Here is a 23416-nt window from a genome sequence, read left to right as displayed (position 1 = left end):
TACATCTTTGGTACCAAGAGTTTTGATTGATCCAGCATGAATAATTTAACGACTTTATTTGTATGTGGCATGCAGAAGAATCGATAATTTAGGAAAAGTAATATTCTTTCTTCTTTGCCTGATGTGCACATTTTTTTAATCGCATGCTCAGTTTAGTGGCAGCTGGACTAGGCAGAGCCAAAAGGCCTGAATGGGGTACATGCAAGATTCATGTCCCCAGAGCATGATAGCAAGTTCCCTACAGAACTAGAAGGGAGCATTTTGGCCAGTGGAGTCGCTTGAATACACTTCTGACATTCAATGAAGAAAGACTCAAATCACCCCTTGTTGGGGGCCCTGTTGCCAGAATACCATTAGGGTTAACTTTTGCTCTTGAAGGGAGAGATAGTGTGGATGACAGAAGTTTAGCCAGAGACCAGATTCTCATCCATGTTGGTCATTTCTTAATGTTTTCTTAAGAGACCAGAGCTTTTCAAAATATACAATTTAAAGCTTTTAATTTCTCTTTCCCTACACCTCCCACTGACAAGCAGGGAAATAGTCTTGCCAGTAGAGGGGAAGGTGTCCTGTGGCAGTTGTGTTTCCAGAAGAAGGTTAATGTTTTATCTGGGAGCGAGGACTCAGAGCAGATGAAAGGTGTGACAGTTTTATGTGTCAACTTGGCTAGGCTGTCGTACCGGATTATTTAATCAAACACTTATCTAGGTGTTGCTATGAAGGTATTTTGTCGATGTGGTTAACTTTAAGGTGACTTTAAGTCAAAGCACATTAGAAATCCTGCCCTTTGTGACTACATGGATGGACCTTGATGGTATTATGCTAATAAGTGAAATAAGTCAGATGGAAAATGACAAAAATTGTATGATGTCACTCATATGTGGACTATAAAACAAAACAAATGAATAAACAATAATAAATAATAAACAAAAAGTAAACTTAGAGGCAGACAAAAGATCAAGAGTTACTAGAGGGTAAGGGGGGTGGAGGGAGGGCAAAACAGTAAAGGGAGTCAACTGTGTGGTGACGGATAGAAATACTTGGTGTGGTGAGCACAATACAGTGTCTTAGATACCAAATTTTAATGTCACATGCCTGAAACTTCATGTTATAAACCAGTCTTACCTCAATTAAAAATAAAAACAGGCCCTGGCTGGTTGGCTCAGTGGTAGAGCATTGGCCCGATGTGTGAAAGTCCCAGGTTCAATTTCCGGTCAGGGCACACAGGAGAAGCGTCCATTTGCTTCTCATCCTTCCCCCTCTCACTTTTCTCTCTCACTTCTCTCTCTCTCTCTCTCTCTATCCATCTCTCTCTCCCCCATCCTCCATTGAAGTGAATTGGCCCCAGGTGCTGAGGATGACTCCATGGCCTCCGTCTTAGGTGCTAAGAAGAGCTCAGTAGTTGAACAATGGAGGAATGCCCCAGATGGGGAGAACATTGCCCCCTAGTGGGCTTGCCAGGTGGATCCCAGTTAGGGTGCATGCTAGAGTCTGTCTCTCTGCCTCCCTTCCTCTCGCTGAATTAAAAAAAAAACCAGACACACACACACAAACAAATGAAAAAAACCACATCACCCACCATTATTTTGATGGTCCTCATCCATACAGTCAGTGAAGGACTTAAGAACAAAAATGGAGGTTTCCTAGAGAAGAAATTCTGCTCCAAGAATAAAAGTCTGTAGTATCAAGTTGTGCTTCAGTTTCCAGTTTGCTGATCTGCCCTATGGTTTGCAGACTTGCCAGTTCCCAGTCATATGAGCCAGGTTCTTCAGATAAACAAATGAACAAAAAATAAGTGTAAGGTGTATCTTATATATCATAAGATATATATTAAGATATCTGTTTACCCATCTATCACCTATAGCTATCTATCCTATTAGTATTGTTTCTCTGGAGAGCCTTGACTGAGAGAAGGATGGTTAACTATTCTCTTCCGCCCCTCCTGGGAGGATTTCAGTCTCTCTCTTCTACACCATTCACAGTGCAGAATCACACGTTACAGATTTATTCTATGCACTGGAGATGTGGGGTTGTCTAGAGCTCCTTGTTCAAATGCCAGTACTCTACTAAACACCTGGAGAGGGAAGGAAAATGCTGAAAACAAGAGGATAGGGAAGTACTGAGAACAAACATCTTTCTAGCTCTTCCGTGAAAGACAAGATAATTAGAAGAAACACCAAAGGCAATTATTGAGGAATTAGGTGGAGATGGGATATATCAGGATTCAGAGTGACGTGAACCAAGTGGTTCTAAGATTTCCCTCTTCAACAGGGTGATTCACATGCCAAATTATGTGGATGCCTATAGTGTCATCACGTATGGGGGCTTAGCCTAAGTGCTGGAAATGGACATACTCAGCAGTCTTAGAAGCCCCACCATGTGTTTCTGAACATGTGACCTGCACATTCAGTGAGAGCAGCCAAGAGGTCCTGGGGAGGAAATAGCAGAATGCTGCTCAAGGCCAGGGAGCAGAGTCCCGCTCCTTCTGTTCTTCAGTGGCTCAGTCTAATGGAATCTCTTCTGCCTTAACTGTCTCCATATGGGGATCTAGGTGGAAGGCATCCTGAAACCTCTGCTTTCTATCTGCTGTACTTGGTCTGCCTTCTCCAAAGGAGTTTAACATTCATTAGCTTTGAGGTCTTCTAAAAACTGGGTCCTAATTCATGCCTTCTGGGAGAAGAGACATATTTGGGGCAAAACCAGATTATATATGATTTCAGTGGTGTTTCTAAAGCAAGCTGAAACAAAGAGAAAGTAAAAACATCTCTGATAATTACACCTTTAAGAATCGGCTCCTTTGTGCCATCAGGGTTGTGCTGTTATGTTGTAAACCTAAGATTAATTAAGGTTCTTTTCCTAAGTAGCCTTTGGTTAGGATTTTACTCAGTGTTTGCTATGGTTATAGCTGTGGAACAGGCATTTATTTCTGTAAACAGCTTGGAGCCTCTGGCTGAAAAACCTGCGGTCCTCTGGAAATGAATACCTAAGATACTTCTCTACTCTTTTGTGAGTGATCAGGTCACATTGGATTAATCAAATGTTGTCACAGTGAGGCTGACCCATTGACTCATACAGATGATGAGTGAGCAGTAAATTCATGGCGGAGTAAGGCTCCTGTGGATTACTGGCTTGTTTTCCTCCATCAGGGAGAGAGTGTCTTAGAACTGCAGGGCTAGGCGGTGTCATTACGGCTGTGTAGCTTCAGCGAGGCAAAATTATAAAGAACGTTTCTTAATTTCTGCTATACTGACAGTTTTATGTTTCCTCATAATCCTGAATGAAATTCTTGTGGAGTCAGGGCTGAGCAGTGTGTATGTGCATGTGCTCACAAGTCCCTGAATTGTGTCCACGTGTAGTTGTGAGTGCCCAGGACCCATGTGGATTCTCTGTGTTTGAACAGAGCATCCAGATGCAGTGCTGTTTAGTGTGGTTACAGCTAGCAAGTATGGGGCACGTTCCAAAGTAAATGAGCAAAGAGTATGAAAACTGAAAGACATTGGATTGCTCTGAAGAGGACAAAGCCCAAATCTACTAACCCACTGACGGCAACCTTCACACAACAGGACAAAAGAGTATTGTGAGTGGCAAAATTAGGTAAAACCTAATCATTAGGCTCCTTATTCTATAAATCTTCTTAAAATGTATGGTTAACAATAAAAGAGATTGTACATGTTCAACATCCTTTTACTCTAGCTCTTTTATGGGAATAAGGGACTGAGACACTTTTTATTTCACTTCACAAGGCTGTTTCAAGATTCTAGATGAGAGAATATTGGTTCTATTTAAAAAAATAACCCCAGACACAGAAATTCAGTGTCTCTCTTAGTAACACTAATTTATTCATGATCTAAAAATTCTTGTATCTGACTTGGTTTCTTTCTTCATCAGCTTATTTTTTTTAACTTTTTATTGACTATAGCATACATATAGTAAAATGTATAAACTTTTGTGTGTAACTCAGTACATTTTTAACCCCCATCCAACATCTTAGAAATCTCTCTCCTACATCCTCCCAGTTAATACCCAACTCTTACAGGCATCATACTGACCTCTTTCTTTCTTTTTTTTTTTAGATTTATTTACTGAGTTGGGGTGGGAGGAGAGAGAGAGAGAAAGAGAGAGGAGAAGCGGGAAGCATCATCTTGTAGGAGTTGCTTCCTGTATGTGCCTTGACCAGGCAAGCCCAGGGTTTCAAACTTGGGACCTCAGTGTTCCAGGTTGACACTTTATCCGCTGCACCACCACAAGTCACGCCCATACTGACCTCTTTCAACATAGTTTACTCTTGCCTATCTTTGAACTCTATATGGATAAAGTCATTCAATACTGTTTTGTATCTGGCTTCTTTTATGCAGCATGCTACCTTTGAAATTCACTACCTTGTTAGGCGTAGTAGTAGTTTCTTTATAGTTACTATTATGTTGTATGAATATAGCAAGCACATACCTATCTATTCTACTATTGGTGGACTTTGATTTGTTTATATTTTGAGGATATTATAAATGAAGTTAGTATGACATTGGTTATCATATATTTAGGTGAATAAATATCATCATTTCTGTTGGTTATACCTATGAGTGGAATAGCTAGCTTATAGGATCTGGGATAATTCAGGTCTAGCAGAAATTATCAGAGTTTTTTAAAATATTGGTATAATTTGCACTCCTTCCAGTAGTAATTGAGTATTACAGTTTCTGTACATCTTCATCACCACTTAGTATTATCAGTTTAAAACGTTTTAGCCATTTTGTTGGGGGGATAAAGGCATCTCATTGTTGTTTTATTTTGTATTTTCCTGATGGCTAATAATATATATAATGTATATATATATATATATAACAAAATAATGTTTTATTCTTCATTTTCCCCATTTTTGAATATTTTTGATACCTTTTTCGTGAAGTATCTGTTCAGATCTTTGCCCACTTTTTTTTCTTACTGCTTGTCTGTTTTTTTCTTATTGATTTATAAGGGCTATTCTGGTTAAGTCCTTTTATGTATTGTGTATAACTTCCCCCACTTTGTGGCCTATGTTTTAACTTTTTTCTTGTTGATTTTTATGAAGGGAGGCTTTTAAATTTTAATAAAGCCAAATTTTTCTTTTATGTCCTATTTAAGAAAAATCTTTACTTACTCAAGGATATTCTGTTTTCTTCTAGAAGTTTTATTGTTTTACTTTTCACATATGTGTGTGATCTGTCTAGAATAGACCTTTTTATATGATATTTGGGGATTGGATAAAGGTCACCACTCCACCCAGTATTGTATTTTGAGAGGGCCATCCTTTCCTACTGTACTGTACGGGTGGCTTGTTGAAAATCAATGACTGCATAGCTGAGTGTGTTTCTGGATAAACCAGTCTGTTTCTATTCCAAAGTTTCTGGAATCAGTTTTAATTACTGTGATTTTATAATAAGTGTTCATATTCCATTATATAACTTTGTTCTTTAAATTTATCTTTGCTCTTTTGACTTTTTTAATTTCTCATAAATTTTAGAATCAGCTTATTCTATACCCACATTCAAACCTCCTGGGACTTTATTTGAAACTATTTTAATGTGTACAACAGTTTTAGGAGAACTAACACCTTTCCCTCTCAATGTTGTCTGATTTCTTCATAGTCTACCTTTATTGGCAGACTAGATTTAGAGGTCTGAATGAGGTCTAGGGCAATGGCATGAGACATGGCTTCCCACCATCGTTCTGAGTTCCAAATAGGAGTTGGACTGTGCATCTTTCCTCCATTCTCTGGTTGTTTCCATACCATCTTTGCTCTGCGCTGGGCCCTGGGACAGTGACCAGTTTGGATAAATACAGTGGCCGCCATTGCCTCTGGCTTCCAGTTACATTGGGCCAGTGGGGAGGGACCATGGCAGATGATCAGAAGGAGAGAAGCAAGTGAGGTCAGAGTCTTGGTTTCTTGACTCTGTCCCTGCAGGGTAACTTTGGGTGGCTGTGTCCCTAGATGAAAGGCTGTTACTGCTCCTGGTGGGCAGCCTTCTTCCTTCAGCCCCCTCCCTCGCAGCCTCCTCAGCCTGAGGCCGGTAGTGGCTCCCCCATAACTAGTGTGGGCTATGCCTCATCTCTTGTCATTTCTCAGTGTCCTTCCCATACCTCTGTTAACTCTTCCCAAACCATGCAGTTTGAGTGAGCCCTGTGATTCCTGCCAGGACCCTGGTTACTGTAGAAGTGGAAGAAAAATAATTTCCTGGACAGCTTCAAAGAACTTTGAAAATGAAGACTGTTACACCAGTGATAACCCTGCTGAGTCTGCTCACCAAAATGTGCTCTGGCCAAACCTGCCTGTGTGTAACAGAGAAGCGCTGTCTCTCTCTCTCCAGTATCACCAGCAATCATCGAGAGGCTCTTTATGACTTAAAAAGTGAGATTAGTAGCCTCACTATGTGCCCTTAAATGTCCACAAGCATTTTTAGCTGTGGGTTATTTTTCACTTCCTGACTTGCCAAGTCCATAATAGATGCTACGTGTTTGTGCTTGTATCTGAGACACACCCACATCACCTTGAGGGGTCAGAGGTGACGTGAGGGTGTCAAACTGGCATAGACATTAAAATAATAATAAAATTGCTACTGTTTGAAAAAGTAGTTGAATTACTTCTGGGGACAGCAGCCTCAAGCTACAGTGAATGAAGGAGAATTATACTAATTATTAAGTGGAGCCTTACATTGAAATAATTTAAGTTCTCTTTTGACAGTTGGGTTATTTAGTTGTCTGCTTTAGGAATTAATTTTTGGAATAACATCTGTAGCCCTGGTGAGGACTGCTGAATTTCTTTCACTGAAATAGAAATCCTGTCCACAATGTCATTTGATGACAACAGTAATTAACCTGAATCACACATCGGATCTGCTAGCAAATATGACAGTACAATGACTAGTGGGAATTTAAAATGAAAAAGTCAATAGCAAATAAAACAGAATATCACATACTTTTAAATGAAGTTTTAACCTTCTTAAAAATAAGTAATAAGTGAAATTCTATCAAGGTCCATTTACTTCTTAATTAGACGCGTCTGCATATGTGTTCATTTCCTCACGTAATGAATTGAGGCATGCCTTTTTGTGTTTAGTATGAGCTTAAGCCATTGCCTTTGTGCTCACCAGTTGCCCCCCTTTTTTTTTCTTCTTCTTTTTCAAGTGATAGGAGGGGATATAGAGAGACAGACTCCCATATGCACCCCGACCGGGATCCACCCAACAACCCCTGTCTGGGGCTAGTGCTCTTCCCATCTGGGGCCACTTGCAACTGAGCTATTTTTAGTGTCTGAGGTGGAGGCTCCACATAGCCATCCTAAGCGCCTGGGGCCAACTTGTTTGAACTAATCCAGCCATGGCTGTGGGAGTGGAAGAGAGAGAGAAAGAAGGGGACGGGGAAGGGATGGGTGGAGAAACAGATGGTTACTTCTCCTGTGTGCCCTGACTGGAAATCGAACCAGGAACATCCACATGCCAGGCTGATGTTCTACCACTGAGCCAACCGACCAGGGCCTGCTCCCTTGAGTTCAAACATATACTCTGGCATCAAACCTTCACCCCCACCCCATCCATATGCCCTAGAATGTTACTCCATCTCTATGCTAGCAATGGCAAATGGATGGCTTTTAAACTTGTTTGTTGATCTCACACATTATTTTGAAAAATTGTTATGAATTGACACAAATATAAATGTCAATTTCTGACTGTTCTTGAAAAAATAGGATGACCTGAGAACAGCGGCCCTCTATTTCACCACGGTAAAAATTGGCTTTGATGGGGGCATGTGCTCAGCAGGGAGCCATGGTTTACCTGGCGAACTTACTCGGTTAAGTGACCTGCCTGGCCAGGGGGCATGTGTCACGTGTTCAGCAAGCACATCAAGGATGATTCTAGGTAGTGTGAGTAAGAGAACAGTTGATTTGTATGATTTCAGTCTGTATATTTTTGGTAGAAGAAACTATAAGCTCTGAGGCTGGAGACCTTGTCTCATTTGTCTTGGTATATGCAGTGTTTCATAAATGTTAATTGAATTGGAAGGAATCTCTACTTAGGAAGAGGAATCTGAATGTGGTATAAAGATGTTTAAAGGCGAATACTAAATGTTTGAAAAATGCTATAACCATAAGTCATACTGAGAATACAGATTAAGATGAAGAAAGAGAATAGAGAAAGAGGTGACCCCAAGAAACAATTCGAATAAAAATCCATTGGATATAGAGACTGGCAGGAGGTAAAGGAGAAAAGGAAAATGTGAGTTTGGAGCCTTAGGAGGAAGTGGGACCACTAATCCAGCTCGATGAGAGGGTGGTGGGTGAAAGTCACAGGGTCCTCCCGCTCCCCAGTTCCAATCTTTGATGTGAAAGGAACGTATTTCTGATTTAGCTGATGCTGGTGCCTGTGCTCAGAATCTTCCCCGGGTGTTTTTAACCCCAGGGCTAAGACCATCAAGAACACAGTCTCTGTGAACCTGGAGCTGACAGCGGAAGAATGGAAGAAGAAGTATGAAAAAGAGAAAGAGAAAAACAAGACCTTGAAGAATGTTATTCAGCATCTGGAGATGGAGCTAAACAGATGGAGAAATGGTAAGGAAGGACGAGAGGGAGAGCGAGCCACGAATGTGTCCTCTCTTTTTCCTAAGACTGGTGTCCTCTCAGCACTGGGACTGAGCGATGATGGGGGGCCTTGGTCCCGCCTTGAGACAACCCGTGTGACTAAGCAGATGTTTCTCATTCCCTAGCACAGCTCCAGCCCCTGCCATGTCACTTGGCTGACATACATTCTTAATGGGCAAGTGACTATTTACAAAGTTGCCTTAATCCATTTCCAGTGAGATGGCTCTCTCTCTGTCATTGTGATTTGCTCTTGGGAAGCTGTATTTGAGAATTAGAGAACAGTGTCTAAGACTTTGTGGTTCAGAATGCTTTGATTAAATGAAAAATGTCATTCTCTCCATTGCAAGTTTTCTAATGATTTGAGGTTAAAGTCACCTCTGGTGACTAAAAGAATATATTCTTTTTTCCCCAACTCTTCTTGCTCTGCTTCTTCAGAGACAGAAATAGAAGCTCCCGAAGGAGCCTGGTGCTAAAATGGAGTCGTAAAGGCTTGTTTTGTAACTAGTTGTTCTTTTCCCCCCAAACATCCTCTTTGGTGTGTTCTACTCAAAGGAACCATCTGAGAGAGCTGACACGCAGTGCACGGGTGGGTTGTAGGGAAGGCATTGAGGAACGGTTTCCAGACCCAAATGCAAACAGATTATTTCAATGGTTGTAGCATTGTGACGAAAGTTAGAAGGTAGAAGTCCTTTTTTTTTTTTAACTGCATAAGGCCGGTTGGTGTGTGTTGTGTGTAGGGGAATAGCGGACAGTTGGAAACCATTTTTCAGATCCCTCACTGCCATGCCCAGTATCTTCCCCGGGTCTGCAGCAGGCCTCAGTGCTGGGTAAGTGTCGGAGCCTCGGGGCTGTTGTGCAGGATCGGGGGCGCCCACCTGCTTGTAACCGCGGAATGAGCAGCAGATCTTCTTGTGACGATATGTTTGCCATAGCTTTTTGCTAGGAAGGGTGGGTGTCTGTGAGCCATAGCTCAACTGGAAAGCCATGATGTGACAAACCAGGATTCAAGACAGGTTCAAAAACTGACCTAGTAGCCTAAATAACACGATTCTTTTCTTTTTGGAAGATTTTTCTAGGTGCATACGTGTTTTGAAAGCTGCTAGAATAATTGAGTAATTCAGCACCTGGGGCTGGTGGATGACACCTTGTGATTTGGCAGGAGTGGGAGAGTGGGGCGGGATGCTTGGCGGGGCAGGAGCTGCCGTGTGAAACTGGGTTCTATTTCTGGGTTCCCCTTGAGTCAGTTCTCTGCTGGGCAACTAGAACATTCAGTAAAGCCTTTTGGTAAAGGGAGGGGACTGGTCTTAGAAATACTGTGGAGTGGGCAACGAGCCTTGTTTTTTCTGTACTTTTCTGTCCCTTGCTAAGCTCTAGCCTTTCAGTTCTCCATGCCCACTGCCCCGTTTGCCTGACCCACCTTATGCCTCGCATCTCCTCTGGGGGGGCTCTCCACCTGCTCTTGGACTTGGCACTTGGTATCATTTTAACTGTTTGCAAATCTACTCAAAATTTTACTGTTGTCCATGCCTTATAGGGTGAGATCCTATGTATGCCCTTAAGTTCTATAATTTGAAGAAATTAATGTGTGATTTCTGGCACACGATGGACTTTCACGACTGTTTGTTAAGTAAACATAAAGCAGGGCTGGAGATGAAAGGGTGACAGTCGGACGTGGCCTCTGCCGTCACGAGCTCACAATCTGTTGGGGAGGCAGACCCAGCCAGGATAATAAAGGTGAGCCAGCAGCCTCTGCTGTGTGCCACGGAGGGAAAGTGTGAGGTGCCAGGTTGGTAAGGTGACAAAGCGGGCCTGTCTTGGACCGAGAAGTCAGAGAAGGTTTCCCCCAATAGCAACACAGGGAATCAGATCTGAGAGAAACAAAGCAGTAAGCCAGGTGAAACAAGAGGTACAAGGTGGAAGTCAGGGTGGAGGTGGAGGCAGCTCTGTTCCAGGGTCCCTGGGGGGCGGCAGCAGGAAGGCCAGTGTGGAGAGCGGAGGTGGGGGCTGCAGGCTTGAGGTGGGCGGGAGGGGTGGGCAGGCCTACCCTGCAGGGCTATGCAGTCTTTGTTCAGGATTTTGGTCATTGTCTTAGGATGAGTGAGAAGCCATTCAAGGATATTAAGCTGCAGATCATATGGTAAGATTTGCATTTTTGAAGATTCATTGATTTTGTTGTAGAATGGATGGGAAGGAGAGAGAGGAGGCCAGGAACCAGGTTGGTCATTTAGGGGTGAGATTTCAGTAGTTGAACTGTGAGACAGGGCATTGGAAAGAGAGAACTCGGGGAGGTGAAATCAGCATGGCTTGGAGAAGGGTTGGCTATGGAGAAAGAGCATGTCAAGTTGCTGGCTTGCTGAGTTGGGTGGAGGGCGGACCGTGCACTGAGACAGGAAGAACTATAGAGGAACCGGGCTGGAGACAGAGGAGATGAGTAGGGGACTGTGGGTGTGTGGGGAACGTTCTAGGTAAAAATGTCAAAGAAGTCAGATCTGAGGTCTGGGACTGAGAGGAGCTGCATCAACTAGAGGGAAAAATTTGAGTGTCATCCATCTTTAGGGAGAAATTGAAGGCATGGGTAGGAGTGAGGTCCCCTATGGAATAGAGAGAGAGGATAGGGAAGAAGAGAAGAGGGAGATAGTCTTGCAAGATAGCCACCTCCTATTACCATGTAATCTTTGAGTGGCTGTGAGGGAGGAAGGAGAGCTCTTTTCCTTCCAAATTAACATTTGCATTTTAAAGGTGATTTTTCTGGAAGCAAAAGTTCTTGAATATACCCTGGCCGGTTGGCTCAGTGGTAGAGCGTCGGCCTGGCGTGCAGAGGTCCCGGGTTTGGTTCCCGGTGAGGGCACACAGGAGAGGCGCCCATCTGCTTCTCCACCCCTCCCCCTCTCCTTCCTCTCTGTCTCTCTCTTCCCCTCCTGCAGCGAGGCTCCATTGGAGCAAAGATGGCCCGGGCGCTGGGGATGGCTCCTTGGCCTCTGCCCCAGGTGCTAGAGTGGCTCTGGTCGCAACAGAGCGACGCCCCGGAGGGGCAGAGCATCGCCCCCTGGTGGGCAGAGCGTCGCCCCCTGGTGGGCGTGCCGGGTGGATCCCAGTCGGGCGCATGCGGGAGTCTGTCTGACTGTCTCTCCCTGTTTCCAGCTTCAGAAAAAAAAAGTTCTTGAATATAGAAAACCGATTTTAGTGATATGAATTCAGGTTGGTGGAGTAGTCCCTTGACCAACTATGAGTGAGTCTATGTAAAGGATTAACTATGTATCATCACACATGCAGCAAAAACCCCAGGCTTTTTGTTACACTCCTAGGCTGGTGTTTAATCCTCAGGGAACCTGTGGTTTGACAGGTTAGAGGACTCCTCGAAAGTGATTCTGTCCCTGGTAGAGCTGCGGTCTGAACATAGGGAGCTTGACTCAAGTTCATTCTTCTTCCATTATCTGAGCAATCCTAGTGGTTCGTGTTTAAGCCAGTCAGATGGGACCACACCAGAAAAGGAGGGACTTGTGCTGTGCCCATGCATCAGTTCTAATTCCTTATAGTCATGAGGCATGGCTGGTTTATGTCAACTATAGAACTGGGATTTTGAAAGGTGGAGTGCCTTCTGCTAAAATGAAAGTGACAGGAAAGTTCTAACATTTGTTTGAAATTTGACACACACACAGTGGTTGTAAACTTGCGAGAGGCATCTACTTAGTTCACCTCCACTGTTCCCGGGCCTCGGCATTTCCACTCTGAACAAGTGAAAAGAGCGCTGTCAGTAGTCTGAGCTCTTCCCCGGGGAAGCTTTCTCTCCTTGCACGGTGTGTTTATAATTTAGAGTTTGGCTGCCCTGCTCTACACCAGCTGCGGGAAAGTGTGAGAGATGGAGTGTGGCAGAAAGCAGTTTGCACGTGTGTGTGTGCTTGTGCTTTTTCTGTAGAATGAGGTAGGTGTGCAAAAGAGTGGGAGAGGTAAAATAGTATGATATCTCAGCAGTAGTCGGGTCCAGGTGTAGGTGATGTAAGTAAGTGAGGGGAGGTGTGTCTGATACAGTCTGTGGTAATGGGACCGTCACAGGACAGAGCATTCATTCCCCATGCAAAGTCGTTCCTATTACCTGCCTGTAGGCACCCCCACCCCAAACTCTCTTCAGCCCTCGGAGCTTAATGGGTTCCTTCAGAATGCAGGGCTGGCATTCTCCCTCTGGGCGGAATGGAACATGGATTCTCAGAATATGGCCTGTGACTCATAATGTATATGCTACACCAGCCTTAATTCACTTCTGCCGCCCTACTGGGGCCGCTGGCTCAGGGCATGTGCATGGTGGCTTAGGGGAGGCTATACCTTGTTTCTGTAGAGAAGGAACGAGCAGAGCCATCACCCTCTTGGTTTCATTCTCCACGGTGCCAGCGAGGGTCCTTGGGTTGCAAGTGACAGGAAGTGACCCTGTCTGGCTTAAACAGAAAGAGAAGGCATTAGAAGGTCTGAGTGACTCCCAGAACTGAGAGAGCAGCTGGGGAACCAGTCTCAAACAGTGAAGCTGGGCAGCTTCAGAGACAAGGGCAGTGGGAAGAAACCGACAGGGCTCAGAAAGGGGCGCCCCAAGTGAATCCCTGTGAAGGCGTTTCAGCCTTGCATTATACGTGTAAGGCCCAGAGGCCCCAGAGACGTGGGAGACGTGGCGCTTGGTGCTGTGCTGTGGCTGGGGAAGAACAGAATGGCCTGCTGTGCTATAAGACCCAGACTACCCTCATTGGACGAGGCTAGTTCCTCACCAGGAGGAAGTGAGACGCCTTTATGAGAATGGGTGTTGAGTGGCTGAAAAACCACACATGGCCACCACTATCTGCTAGTGACACCTTGTGGGCTGAAATCTAGTGACAGTCTTTTTTTCGAATCCAGAGGCCCTGTTGGCAACTTTATAGCCTTGTGGAATTTTTTTCAGCCTACTTGCTTAAGGACAGATAGAGTGGGCAGCAGGCAGAAATAAGGTTATTTCCCCCCAGTTTTGTTGCTTGTTGATCATATATATGGAAAGGACTCAACCCCAGAAATGGGTATAGATTTAGGTAGTTGGATTCAGAGTGAGTTACGGCTACCATTGCCCCCAATCCATCAAGAAGACCACGCAGGCTGGGAAGGGATGGTTGGAAGACCAGGGGCAAAGATCCTCAGGGGTGGCTGTCAGGTGAGTCTCACAGGCCTTCTTCTCTGATATGCCTGTGAGTTTTGCCCTTTGAAAAACAACTTGGGGGCTAAGTCAGAAAGGGAGGCCCTGAAAGTCCAGGGGTCAGGAGGGCCGGGAGATGGCCTGACAACATGGCTTAACTGCAGCATCTCTTGAGTGAAATACTGTATATAACAGAGTCGATGTAGATTTATCCCATCTGCTGAAGTCATGTGAAAAATTATTTCATCACAGGCTGAGAAGGCATGGAAAAATCAGCAGTCTCTCAAGCAGATTTGTTCTCCAGATTTAAAACCTGCCAAGCCAGCAGGCTTGGTTCCCTCATGAGCTAAATCTGTAACCTTGGGTCTGATTGCAGCTCTGTGAAACTGCGGCCTCCATACTTGGAACACAATTTGCTTTTTTAGCATTAAATATGTAGAAGATGCCCCCCCCCCCCATACACACTCAGGTTCATGATTACTACAGAGATGCTCAGATGTTAGCATTTCATTGGAGAGATCTAATCTGTAGGCCCTGTTGCTTCTTTTGAGAGCACATCCACACTGATAGAAATCGACCGCTAGGAGAATGGTGGGGCCTAGGGAAGAAGGCAGCAATGTAGAGGGTACAGAGTCCAGGGTGACTAGGTTACTAGAAAATTACTCTAGGAGGGATTAGAGAGTGTCTTAAGCAGCTTACAATATTTTTAGGAACCAGAGTGAAAGATGCTATTTGCGTGCAAAATAAACCCATAAAGGAATGATTTTTTTAACCTCACATTTATATAATGACATCTTGTAGCCAGCTGCTCTTACCCGTCTGGCATCTCAAAGATTTCCTTTCAATTTCTTTGATATAGAAATTACCAACCATTAGGTCTGCCACTGAGCCTGTTTAATTGGTATTAAAGAAAGCAGTCCCTTTGCCAGCTCTACTGTGGTTTCTGGCGGAAGCTGTGAGTGACCAGCAGCAGAGCTCTGCCCTGGAGTTGAGAGAGAATGCAATTACCTTCCTCTGTCCTCCAGCGGCTGTGGGGACTCGACTTGTGAAAAGGATAACCAGCTCGTTGCTATTTCATGTGTGAAATTTTAATGAATTACTGCCACTCTAATGGTTTTCTCTCTTTCTCTCTTTTTTTTGTATAAACAGGGAAGCAAAAAGCCTGTTTTAGAGTTTTTAACTAAAGCTGTAATGAGAATTTTTGATTAGTGTGTCATTCTTGTTTATTACAATTGATGAATTTCTACTTTTTGTAGAAATGTTATTTATGCCCTCGGGGGGGGGGGTTCGTTTTATAATTAAAATGCTCTGCAAACCTTATAGGTACGCTCCAAGTGAATGTTCCTGTGTAGCACAAATCTTTTTAGTCCTTAAAGGTAATTACAGCTGACAATAGGAAATGCCAGAAATGCTTTTTAAAGACAGAAAAGGTTTCTGGTTAGGGGGAAGGGAGAGCTTTCGTTCTAGAAAGTCAAATGCTTTACAAATTATAAGCTCTTTCCCTATAGATAGTGAGTATAAAGCTTCGGGATAAACTGAGAGATTCGCATTTAATGCAAAGAAGAATAAAAATAAAGATAGTAATTTTATGTTTGGTAATCCTTTTCTGTTCTCCCCATCACCAGGTTTTAGGGCATCATTCCTCCTGGTTTGTTTGCAGCTGTCTTCGTTACAATCAGTTATTCTGTAATCACCTCGTGGGGGCTTCTCAGGAGATTCAGTCTGCAGTGCAGGGAATATTCTCGAATAAAGTGGTGAGATTGCCATGGAGACAGATTGCCTAGTGTCAGGTCGAGCATAGTGTTGGGAATTTACAATCCCCAGACGTGTTTGTGAGCTGGACAGTGTAGTTACCAGGGACGCTTCTGGAAGTCATTTTCTCCGTCCTTTGAAGGACAGCAGTGTTTGGGGAAACCAGCTCTTGGTCCCTCTCTGGGCAGGAGCTGTGCTCTCCACCCCCCCACCCTGTCGCCCGCTGCCTTTGTTCCTGCGTGTTGCTGCTTTGTTCTTTGTGCCCCAGAGGCTGTTGCAAAAAATAGTCCCGACTGCCTGACCTTTAGAATATACACTGGGAAGAGCACGATGTTTAGATGTAGCTTTGTGGGGGACGTGTTGATGCTTTGATTCAGAGGATTCTTCAAAAGAAACCAGAAAATTTGCTTTAGGTTTCAAATACTGTCTTCATAATAATAAAAGTAAACCTGAAAGGCACTTGCATAGATATATTGTTTTATTTTTGGAGATGAACTCTAACCACAAAGGTATTATGAAGACCCCAAAAACACTAATCTCAGAATAAGTAAAAATAATAACTTATGTGCAAAGCCTAAGAAAGTTGACAATTTGTCAGAGAGAAGAGGGCTTAAGAAGTGGACTTTAAACAATAATACTGTATCTTTTTGGGGTTTTAACATACTATTTTAATTAATCTTCAGAATAGTGTATTATGGGCATTATCATTTCCTCTCCTTTATAAAAAGCAAACCAAAAGATGTTAAGCAGGAGGTGGGCTTATGATTAACTACATCTGTCACAGGAGCAGCGCAGCTTAGAGTCCCGCCATAGCACTGGAGAGGCTGATGCAGTCTGTCAATCACTTAGGGAGCTTCATGTCAGCATTGTTAGCCTGTTGAACCTCCTTAGCCTGAGACACCCTGGTACTTGGTGTTGCCAGGGTGTTCCTCAGTGGGAGAAGAGAGCAGCTTAATGGGGAGTGAAACCAATGACTTTGTTTAGAGCAGATAACTTGCCAGTAGGTTAGGGGGTTTCATTCCTAGCTCCTACGTGCCCAGATAGATGATAAATTGCAATACATATTGGGTAGCTCCTGAGATCACACCAGCCTTATGATATCACTGCCTCTCTTGCCGTTTGGAACCAAAGAACACAGGGAAATATCTCTTCCAGATGTTTTTATATCTTACCTCTAGACTTGGGGTTAGTTGGCCTATGGATAGTATGACCAGATTCTGGCTGGTTTATGGTCTAGCAATTAAGAATTTTACCATCACCTGATCAGGATGTGGTGCAGTGGATAGAGCTTCGGACTGGGACACGGAGGACCCAGGTTCGAAACTCCGAGGTTGCAGGCTTGAGTGTGGGCTCATCTGGTTTGAGCAAGGCTCACCAGCTTGAGCCCATGGTCTCTGGCTTGAGCAAGGGGTCACTCGGTCTGCTGTAGCCCCTGGTCAAGGCACATATGAGAAAGCAATCAATGAACAACTAAGGTGCCGCAACGAAGAATTGATGCTTCCCATCTCTCTCCCTTCCTGTCTGTCCCTCTCTCTGTCTCTCTCTGTCTCTGTCACAAAAAAAAAGCTGGAAGATCAGTTCATACTTAGAGACACAATCATGATCAAAATGGGGAAGGACATTTACCAAAGTATAAGTGGTCAGTTTGTCAGGAGAAGAACAGAATTGCAAGGTAGGATTGAAGGAGGAATTTCAAGATTTAGTGTATATAGTCTATGGTTAGAAAGAGGTATGTGTGCATGCATGTATAGGTTTTAAAATTTTTATTTTTTAAGCAAAAAAGAATACTTAAGAACTAGAACATGGTACTGCTTTTATGGACTGGGAATTTAGCATACTCTGGAGAATATAAATCCTGTGATTGCATGAAATTCTGTTTGTACACTAAGGTTGATGGCTGCTTTAAACCTGGAGTTGAAACTGAATGAAATACTGATTTGGTTCAGGTTCAGTTCAGAAGCTGGTTTTGTTTCAGGTCAATAATTTTAGAAAAAAGTTGGGTGCAGTATAGTCTAGTTGAGCTTTAGAAGGAAAAGCATTGGCTCAGTTTTATATTTAGTAAAGTAATAGTTTATTCCAGGTTTTGCTTTGTTTCTGCTTGAAATGGAACTGTGATACAAAAGTGAAATCCTTAGGTATTCATTTTATTTGACATGAAGGCCATTTGTGATTTTCAAGTTTGATAATGTAATCTTAAGCAGGAAAGACAACCAACCCATCACAAAGTGTTTTGTTTATACTGAGATAAATGTATGTAGATTCCGGTGGGCTCTTTAAGTCATGATATATACTGTTGATGAAGTCACGGATTAGGACTTTGTTCTGTTTTGTTTGTTTGAGAACTTTCCTCTGGCTCAGAACAGTTTTCCTGGGGAATTTCCACAAAATGTGTTTTAATGGCTAAGTGAAGTGAGGCTTGGAACGTTAAAGATACTAACTGATTATAACAAACTGAGTGTGAAGTTGATGGTAAACGTGGTAATGGGGAAAGTATGTTTGGTTTCGGTTTGCTTTCCAAGAAGATATTTGAGAGACTCAGTTGGGCCACATAGTTTTCATAGAATCCTTTTAATGCAGCCTCGCTTTTGCAAGGTGATTTTCTTTCTGGGGATAGCCATTGGCCAGGTTGAGAACTTTACCTTTTTCCTCAATTTGCATGGTCAGACTTGGTAATGCTTCTTTTGAAAGCTCAACAACACTTCTCTGCAGACTGAGAAGGGGTATGCAAGGTCTCTGCATGATATTCTAGATTAGCTGCTTTTTCTTTCTGGGGGATGACACCACAGGAAATTAGTCTGTTTGAACTCTTCAGCAGAGCCAATTAATTCTGACTTCCTGTAGGAGAGTGGTTTAGAGTGGAATGTGTGAGCGCTGTCAGTCCGCAGCTACCTGACTTCCTGTAGGAGAGAGTGGTTGATAGTGGAATGTGTGAGCGGCGTCGGTCCGCAGCTACCTGGCTTCCTGCTTCAGATTCAGAGAGCTCAGATTGAGAGGATTTGGGCTCCACAGTGTCTTATTAAACAATGGTGAATTTGTTCATTGATGTGGTTGTTTCTATTAATGAAATACTAACCTAATTAACTGGTAATTAGGATGCCTCAGAGGTCTGTTTCCCTTTGAATCAGTCACTAGAGAGAACATGATTTTAGTCAAGCCCCGGCATATTCTTCAAAAGGAAAGTGTATGCAGAAAATTCTTAGTGTCACTGCAAGTTGGGTTAGTTAAGAGCTTGTCTGGTTGGCAGAACCAGTTTTGATCAATTAACTATAACCTTTCTTGTCCAATAGAAAGAACACAAACCATAGATCTCTCTAACAGCTCTTTATTGTGTTCTCTGTGTCTTTTTCATGGGCGTGACTGTTTTTGGAACTCTTCTTGGAGGGTTACAAGCTGAATTTCTTCAATTTCCAACTCCTTTTGGCTGTGTTTGTAGGAGAAGCTGTGCCTGAGGATGAACAGATCAGTGCTAAGGACCAGAAGACCCTGGAGCCCTGTGATAACACCCCCATCATCGACAATATCGCTCCCGTTGTCACCGGCATCTCCGCAGAGGAGAAGGAGAAGTACGAGGAGGAGCTCTCCATTCTCTACAGGCAACTGGACGACAAGGTCTGTGGCCCGAGATGATAGTCCATACTCTGGTACAAAGACGACAGGGGGCAGCCTTCAGAAGTATGGACCAGAAGCAGCAGCAAGCCCTGTGTTATTGATGTAGGGCTGCAGACTGATGTGTATTTCTATCTTCCTAATATTCACCCTCGCTTTTCATTAGCCAGAGCTCTTGATTAGACAGAGTTAGGGAACTTGGTTCATGTGGAATGGAACTTTCATGGATATTTGACCGGAATAGTGAAGTGTTGGCCTGAATAGACAGATAGTCTTCACTTCTAGAAACTGGAGTGGGGTTGATCACTGCACATGATCTTTAGTTCTCGCCTCTTCTCTGGGCCAATTCCTCACCTCTGTGAAACTCCAACAGTGGTCCCAGCTGTAGGGACAAGGGAGGGGCTCCAGAAACTCAAGTGTGTGCTTTAATCATATAGCTCTAAGGTCTGGGGATGAGATCTGGGGATGGTGGTGTGTGGTCTGATGGTTTCTACCTTATTATTAAAGCTGTTTTCAGGGGCATGCTCTTGAATGAAGTAGTTTGAACATGCTGATTAGGGGTGTCTGTTTTTATGGCAAACTTTTGGGACTCAAATAGTCGCATCAATACATGAGTTGGAACAGAGGAAAAGAGACGTTGGAGAGCACTGTATACAGTTCATCCTCAGTGGATGTCAGGCTAGGAATCCCGGAGGCGCAGGAAGTTAAATCCATGTTTCACGCACTCTTGGCATGCTGCCCTTGGAATATTCTAAATCCTTTCCGTTCATTTCATCAAGGTTGCTGGTATTTTTAGTCTGATTTAATCTTTTCTGCTGTGGTTCAGCTCTGAGTGCTCAGGGACACCTCTGGCTTGGATGAAACAGCTTTGTTATGTTAACATTGCTATTAATCTTATAAACCTCTCTCTAGAGTAAAGCTCATAATCTGGTATCACCTTTACAAGGGAAATGGGACTGGTCACCTTAAGGAAGCTTATTCTGCTTTGAGTTTGTGACTCTGGGAATTTGCCTTGTAACCTTGGTGTTAAACTGAGGTCACCCTACCCTCTGGTGATGTATTTAATAAGCTGTTCACACTGGTGAGAACTGGGTTAATTGCCCTTTAGGCTCTTGACTTACTGTCACCCTTCCATTCCTACCCAGGTGTTTCACACAAAACCTCAACGGAAAAAGGAGATCAATAATAAGTTACCAGTATAGGCAATTTCTTGATTTCTCCAGAGAAACGCTATTGTTTAAACATACTCTAATATTTTTCTCATTTTAGAGTTTTTGTTTCATTTTTAACAACCCCCAAAGAATCTTAGATGAGAGGTGACAACCTGACTCTATGTTCTTTTCTCTATGGGTAGACAGACACCTTGCCACCTTTGGAATTGGGGTCATTTGCCTTTGTGGCAGGAGGCACTTTCATTGATCTGAGAAACTTCAGAGTTTTGAATCTGGCTCAGGAAAGGAAATAATGAGGACACAAGCTCAGAGTGATGCAAATGCCGTGCCTGGGGCTGTTCAGTCGGCAGCCCTAGAATCTGCCTCCTGACGAGCAGCCTAGGACATTTTCTGTCATGTCATTTTCCTTTAGCTTATGCTTTCAAAACCTATGGAAAGTGCACGTTTGGAGGTTAGCATTTGTGGTCCATCCCAGGGTGATGCTGAGAGAGCTGGGAGAGGACTGAGCCCCGAAGCCTCAGCCTTCGATGGCACCAAAGCTGTGGTTTGACTCAGTAGCTCTCCCCATGGACTGCCTTATCAGCTACCATTCTTATTTGTCCTCTCTTAAATCTTCTAGAAGGTACTTCATGCTTATGATGATGGAGGTGGTTTGATACTTTTGAGAATACATGAGTTGGAATATGATACCTTCATAAATTATTGAGTGGTAGAGCTGCAAGTATCTAGGTCTAGATGAGAAACTAGCCCAGGTTGTTTACATGATTTATCCCATTGAAATCACCTGTCAGTGGCAGAGCTGCTGTGAGGTGACACAGCTTCTGACTCCCAGTCCATTTTGACCTTTCCTGAGGACCACGTCAGTCCTCATGACCCTGTGTAGAGTGTGGTGGGAACAGGCTGCACAGCCTCCTCTGCCTGCCCTCTCTGCTCCTCTGTGCTGTCCTTCCAGGGCTCTAAAGACAGGGGCTCTCCCAAGGCAGTACCGTGTGATGCCGAATCACACACTTTTGCGTCAGATCTAGAACTTAAAATGCTGAGACCTTATGCTGATAACCTACCCGCTGAAGATGTTTTTTTACTCATCTGCAACATGGAGCTCATGTCTGTTACTTCAAAAGTGCGCAATGGGGATGAAAAGTTTCCAGTATAGCCTGAGCAGGTGGTGGTGCAGTGATACAGTGTTGACCTGAGACACTGAGGACCCAGTTTCAAAGCCCCAAGGTTGCTGGCTTGAGTGTGGTATCATCAACATGACCCTGTGGTCTCTGGCTTGAACCTAAAGATGGCTGGTGTGAAGCCCAAGGTTGCTGGCTTGAGTGTGGTATCATCAACATGACCCTGTGGTCTCTGGCTTGAACCTAAAGATGGCTGGTGTGAAGCCCAAGGTTGCTGGCTTGAGTGTGGTATCATCAACATGACCCTGTGGTCGCTGGCTTGAACCTAAAGATGGTTGGTGTGAAGCCCAAGGTTGCTGGCTTGAGCAAAGGGTCACTGACTCAACTGGAGCCCTCCTGTCAAGGCATGTGTGAGAAACAATCAATGAATAACTGAAGTGCTGCAACTACGAGTTAATGTTTCTCATCTTTCTCCCTTCCTCTGTCTCTCTTTCTCTTTGTCTCTCTCTCACACACACACAAAAGTTTCTAGTACATAGCAGATGCTCAAATATTACTTTCTTTTCTGTCTTCTCTCTCTCTGTTTGCTTATGGGAGAAGCCACATCGTATGTGATGTTGATGGGATAACGGTTTGTAGGTGGGCTGAAAGCTATTAGGATGAGCAAACTGGTGTTGGCACTGTCTCTTATTCTCCATCACCTCTCCAATACTCCTATAGTATTGGAGATACACGAGAAGGAGTTAAGTGTAAGTAGAAGTAGAAGCTGACTTCACAGATTACCACTGCAACAAAAGCCTCTTTATAATTAAAGGTGACCAGTGACCTATTGACAACTCACCTATTTTAGGATAAGAAAATTCAAACACAAGAATATTTTCTAGAAAGTGCTTTAATCTGTTTTACATGGACTAGATCTTCCTAGCGTCAGAGTGAGCATGCATGAACAGGGCACGCAGATGCACTGGAATGATAGGTACAGATGACACAGCACATCTTCTGAAAGTTTTGAAAAACATTTTAAAAATCACAGTAGACCATGCCATTTCTGAGAGAAGTTGCCTTAAAAAAAGAGTAAATGTAGTTTTGGAAACGTCTCTGGTGATTTATGTCCTTATGTGTAATTCCTGTTCTTCATCCTTGCCAGATGGGGGTAGGGGCCCCTGGTTCCTCACTGTACCTCAAAAATCACTGCATCATCCCACTTGTCACCTGTCAGGGAGGAAGCCTGTGTCTTCAGGCTTTGAAATGAACCCAGGATAAGAACAAAGAGCTTGCTCCACCATTTGTCTTCCCTTTTGACTTATATTTCTTGTGGCTGTTGCTTATATGTCCCAAGGGAAGATGGCGACTCCTAATGTTAAACTCCTTGAGTCTTTCATGTTAAGTTGTTTAATATTTATTTGCCAAGGAACATAACATAAAATTGTTCCTGTACCTGACATTCTAAGTTTACAATGTACAAAGTAGTGTCCTAGTTGTGGACATCCCATTTTTGGTAGTTTTACTTTTGTGTAATTTCCCTACATCTCTGGCCAGAAATCTGATTTGGGGAGGAAAATCATCAGTATTTTGTGGACCCATTAAAAAACATCAACGTAAAAAGTTCACTAGGAAAGGATGTTCTTGAGGAGAGAATTAAGGCCAAAAGGTATGCTACACTAAGGAAAAGGAGACACAGACCCTGCGATGTTGACTTTCAGCATTTTCTTGGTCATGCGACACTGAGTTAAATCTGATTTAATGTATGCATAGACACGACCAGCCAGGCTGGAGAATGTCCCATGAGAAACGGAAGTTTTGCTAACAAAGTTGGCTAGCTAGACCTTCGAATATAGCCCTCCCCTCACCTAGAAAAGGTGGAAAGCAAAGTGCAGGCTTTTTACGTTTTTTTAATGGACATGGTACAAGGAAGGCCCCACAATACTGAACTGACTCTGATTCTGCTTGGGGTTGAGACCCAAGGAGTGCCATCAAGTAGGGTCTCCTGCCATTTCTGAGGCAGAGGGGCACACGT

At 43.5% G+C, this 23416-nt stretch overlaps 1 protein-coding gene across 1 annotated transcript in view; it reads left to right on the top strand.

The window, feature by feature from the left end:
• Positions 1 to 23416, top strand: part of KIF5C (kinesin family member 5C) — a 162936-nt gene that overhangs the window by 89222 nt on the left and 50298 nt on the right. Inside the window, exons 11-12 of the mRNA XM_066279433.1 lie at positions 8427 to 8575; positions 18937 to 19112. Coding sequence (XP_066135530.1) covers positions 8427 to 8575; positions 18937 to 19112 — 325 coding nt within the window. The remainder of the gene's footprint in view (positions 1 to 8426; positions 8576 to 18936; positions 19113 to 23416) is intronic.

Source organism: Saccopteryx bilineata, chromosome 5 (assembly GCF_036850765.1).
Source record: "Saccopteryx bilineata isolate mSacBil1 chromosome 5, mSacBil1_pri_phased_curated, whole genome shotgun sequence".
Classification (NCBI taxonomy): Eukaryota; Metazoa; Chordata; class Mammalia; order Chiroptera; family Emballonuridae; genus Saccopteryx; species Saccopteryx bilineata.
This window is presented reverse-complemented; position numbering and strand designations above follow the sequence as displayed.